We start from the raw sequence: 4,065 nt of genomic DNA, 5'->3' as shown, positions 1-4,065 counted from the left end.
TGTTCAAAACCTTTTGTTCTCATCTAATAAGACTTGACTGTGATGAAAGAAAGGTGTTTTATTCAGTAGATTATGTGATCTTGCTTTTGTTTTTATTTTCCAAAACGGACAACAATGAATTGTATACTTCTGTTTTTCTAGCACTTCTGGATTTCAATAGCCATGGTCTTCCTTATTGCTGCTACAGTATTCACCCTTCTAAAGATTTCTGGTAAGTCTTTTATTTTCTCTTGAAAATTGTTGGTTATAGTGTAATTAGCTTGTTTTCCATTATCTTGGAGTTTCCACAGCTTGTTGATATATTTTTTTATGTTGACTGTTCTTAATATTCAGATCAATACTGTTTTGTGTTGCATTGGTTGCACTCCTTAAAAAACTCACTGTTCAACTGATACTACTTAGTACTTAAGTTTATCTTCTTTTTTTTTTTAATTTTATTTTATTTTTTAAAAACTATCTTTAAATTACCTGCAGGTGATGTAGCTGCTTTAGGCTGGTGGGACTTATTTATTAACTTCTGGTAAAATCAACATTTTGCACTAGTGTTAGTATTTTGCAATTGGCCTTAGTATTGAGCCTTTTCCTTCATAAGAACCTTTTACCCTTTTGCAGTGTTGCACAGTGCTTTGCCTATCTTGTTTGTACAAAATGGCATAATCCAACAATCCATGGAGATTGCCATATTACAGAACCATGTTCATCCTCCAGTTCCATAACATATCTGGACTGGAATAGAAGAGGCTTAGTAGTTTCCTGTGATGAAGATGACCAGCAATACGGGTTATGCAGTCGGCAGAACATTGGTGGTCACATTATGAAAATTCCATTCATTGCTTTCCAAATTCTTCTTATCATGCATTTAGAGGTATGGTAGATTCTATCACGAACCTTGTCATTATGTTCTCAGCATTTGTTGATTTCCTCCACTTTCTTTTTTCTTTTTTTATTGTTTGCTCCCTCTTCTAATTCCTTTTCTCAATGTATTTCATTTAAATTTTAGGGAACACCATCGAGTGCAAGGGATATATCGAATAGGGTCATTTTTTCCCCACTTCTACTGTTGCAAGGTGTTGGGGTTTTATATGCACTGTGTAGATCAGTAGAGAAGATAGTTCTTTTAGTCTACACTGGAGATATTCCTAGAAGTTACTCATCTGTAGCATCAAAAGCCTTTGATTGTTTCGGGTTCTTCCATCGTGGGGCAAGGTATTAGTTTTGATCTGTTTGCCTACAAAAAATTTCATCTTTCGCCAATTTTCTAATCTCTACCGAACTTGAACAAAAAAATGTTGCTCAAACTGATTTGGAGAATTGTTATTTTGTGATTTATTACCTAACAGGTTGCTGGGTTGGTGGTCCATAGATGAAGGGAGTAGGGAGGAAGAAGCTCGACTTTATTTTTCCGGCACTTCTGGGTTAGTAAACTACCCTGCTTCATGTTTATAAAGCATATCTTTAGGTTGTGTGCCAATTTCCCCTCAATTACAAGCTTGCTCAGTTCTGTTTGAAAACTTGAAATAGTTCTTAAGACATCGTTTCACTTATGTTCATTAGTGATGGTAAGAACCTAGAGCTATATTATTTTGACTATTGGTGTGTGCTTCCAATAAGCTGTGTATTATTCTTTTTGTGCTGTCAATCGGCTCTTATGCTTCAAGTGTTTGTGCCTAATTCTTATACCTTCACTGTTTTGAGTGGTAGTATATAAAATGCTTAAAGATATTTCTTTCTTATGATATGGGATTCAATTTACTATTTAGGTACAATACTTTCTCCCCCGATACGGTGAAGAAGATGCCTAGAACAGATCTCGTTGAGGAGGTGAAAACCCTTTATCTGATATGTAGTTACAGGCTTACATTTAAGAATGAGTTAAACTGCTATATTTTTTGTTAAACCAATTATATAAGCAGGCTTGAATCCTTTTCATACGTCTCGGTAATAACAGTTCTTTATAACTCAGATTTTTAGGCTACAAGCTGCACTGGGTGAGCAGACACAAGTTACAAAGTTTAGCCAAGAGGAGTACGAAAGGCTTCAAAATGTAACACTCTCAAACTTGATCTATTATTTTCTGCATTATAATATGTAAATCACCATGTCTTAGTTGTGTAAGTAGTTTAGTTCAGAATCAACCTTTTAAGATTAAAAAGAAGTTATATATTGATGGATGAGCATTGTTTTTATGATTTAGTAGGTTATTTTTTTCCAGCATGCTTGAATATTTCTCAACCATATCAGGATCTCACTTTGAATTGATTTGACAAATCTATCAGGAGAAGATCTTATGTAGGGTTTGCTTTGAAGAGCAGATTAATGTTGTCTTGCTTCCCTGCAGGCATCACATTATTTGCAGGTAAGATCCCTGGCAATGTCATCACTCCTCCTCGCCCCTTTCTTATGCTTTCTATGACTGCCTTTAATATTGGATTTAATTACTTTCTCTTACCATAGCCCGACCGAAAAGGAATATAGTCTTTGCTTCGAAATATTACGACATCTCAATCTTCTCTAACAATTATTCTCTCTGTTCAAATTTATAATGTTCTCACTTATTTCCTTGACAATTATATTGCCTTTGAATTTGTAAAAGGATGCTGTTTTTATAAAGAATCTATTTACTAAATTGCATGTTGTTATTACTTAACAAAAATATCTTATACTTATTATGTATTGACATATTGATTTTGTGTTAATGAAAGTACTTGCTGTGAGAAATGTAAGAGATGCCCCGTATGCCGAGTCAACATCGAAGAACGGATGCCTGTGTATGATGTGTAGATCGAGTTCAATGAAGATGTATAGAGAGATATTCTAATCCGGTTGACCATTCTGGCTTGTGTTTTTAGATGAAACAAGCACACATGGGAGTACCAGTTTCTCTCCTCATAGTTATAGTCATGATGAGCATTGAACAGAAGGAAGTTGTATATACTTTTTTTTAGTTATAGTGCATTGATGCAATTCGTATTAAGGATATCAGAATGGAAGATTTCCATTCATAGGAACATTGTTTTTTTTTTTTAATACATACAGCAAAAATGGGAAGTATGGTGGTCAAGGTCATTGTTGAAGTGTGTATATGAATTTAGAATAACATGCAGTTGAGGATTCATATCCATTCCAACATATACTATTGAGACTTGTTTGCAGTTTGTTACCTTAAAATCTAATTCTAGATGACTTGAGCAAGTTAAACTTTTATTAAAAATAATTTATGGTATGGTAGCAGAAGCTTTATAATAGAAAATATTTAGAAATTGATTCTTGTTGTATTTGTTCTTTTACCTAATTATACTTAAATATTAAAGTATTTGAGCTCGATTATTTTAATACATAACAAAACTAATATTCATTTAAGCTATTCTGGATAAAGAAATGTTGGTGTGATTTCTTCTTGTTTATTTTATACACATCATCTTATTATTATGTTATAAATAAAGTTTGACTTTTAATAAAAGAAATATGACATGTTATTCTACTTGTAATGAATCAATGTTAAGAAAAAAAAAAAACTATGACGTTTTTAGATTTTTTTTTTTAAATATTGGGTTAAGATGGTGTTATATCCTAAAATAATTCATTATGTGTGTTGTACTAAAGTGTGGAAACGCCGCAATTTTAATTTTTAAATTTGTTAAAATAACAAAATAGCGATTTCGTTTTTTTTTTTAAAATTTGGTAAAGTTTTTACTTTTTGAAAGTAGCTTATGAAAACTATCTTCTAAAAGACAGCTTATGAAAACTATCTTCTAAAAGACAGCTTTTTAAAAACTGCAGCTTTTAGTAAAATCTTATTAAAAATAATTTTTAATAAGTACAAGCACCACAATTGTGTTTGATAAAATAATTTTTAAAACTTAAAAAATTATAATAAACATGTTTATAACGAAGAATAATTTCTTTTTTAAAATTTTTTAAAATAAAATAATTTTAAAATAAAAATTATTTTATATATTAGTTCACCTTTACAGATCACAAAAAATAAGACACATATCTCAAATAAATTACTCTTATGATTATATATCTATATTTACATATGTATATACATGTTATTATAATTTT

The 4,065-nt window shown here is 31.1% G+C and overlaps 1 protein-coding gene across 1 annotated transcript in view; it reads left to right on the top strand.

Annotated features, from left to right (window-relative positions):
- LOC107618747 overlaps positions 1 to 3,160 on the top strand; it is a 5,821-nt gene extending 2,661 nt beyond the window's left edge. Inside the window, exons 6-14 of the mRNA XM_016320889.2 lie at positions 142 to 211; positions 475 to 520; positions 613 to 865; positions 1,001 to 1,206; positions 1,341 to 1,415; positions 1,761 to 1,821; positions 1,964 to 2,044; positions 2,277 to 2,356; positions 2,703 to 3,160. Coding sequence (XP_016176375.1) covers positions 142 to 211; positions 475 to 520; positions 613 to 865; positions 1,001 to 1,206; positions 1,341 to 1,415; positions 1,761 to 1,821; positions 1,964 to 2,044; positions 2,277 to 2,356; positions 2,703 to 2,781 — 951 coding nt within the window. The 3' untranslated portion in view covers positions 2,782 to 3,160. The remainder of the gene's footprint in view (positions 1 to 141; positions 212 to 474; positions 521 to 612; positions 866 to 1,000; positions 1,207 to 1,340; positions 1,416 to 1,760; positions 1,822 to 1,963; positions 2,045 to 2,276; positions 2,357 to 2,702) is intronic.

Source organism: Arachis ipaensis, chromosome B09 (assembly GCF_000816755.2).
Source record: "Arachis ipaensis cultivar K30076 chromosome B09, Araip1.1, whole genome shotgun sequence".
NCBI classification, from domain to species: domain Eukaryota; kingdom Viridiplantae; phylum Streptophyta; class Magnoliopsida; order Fabales; family Fabaceae; genus Arachis; species Arachis ipaensis.
This window is presented reverse-complemented; position numbering and strand designations above follow the sequence as displayed.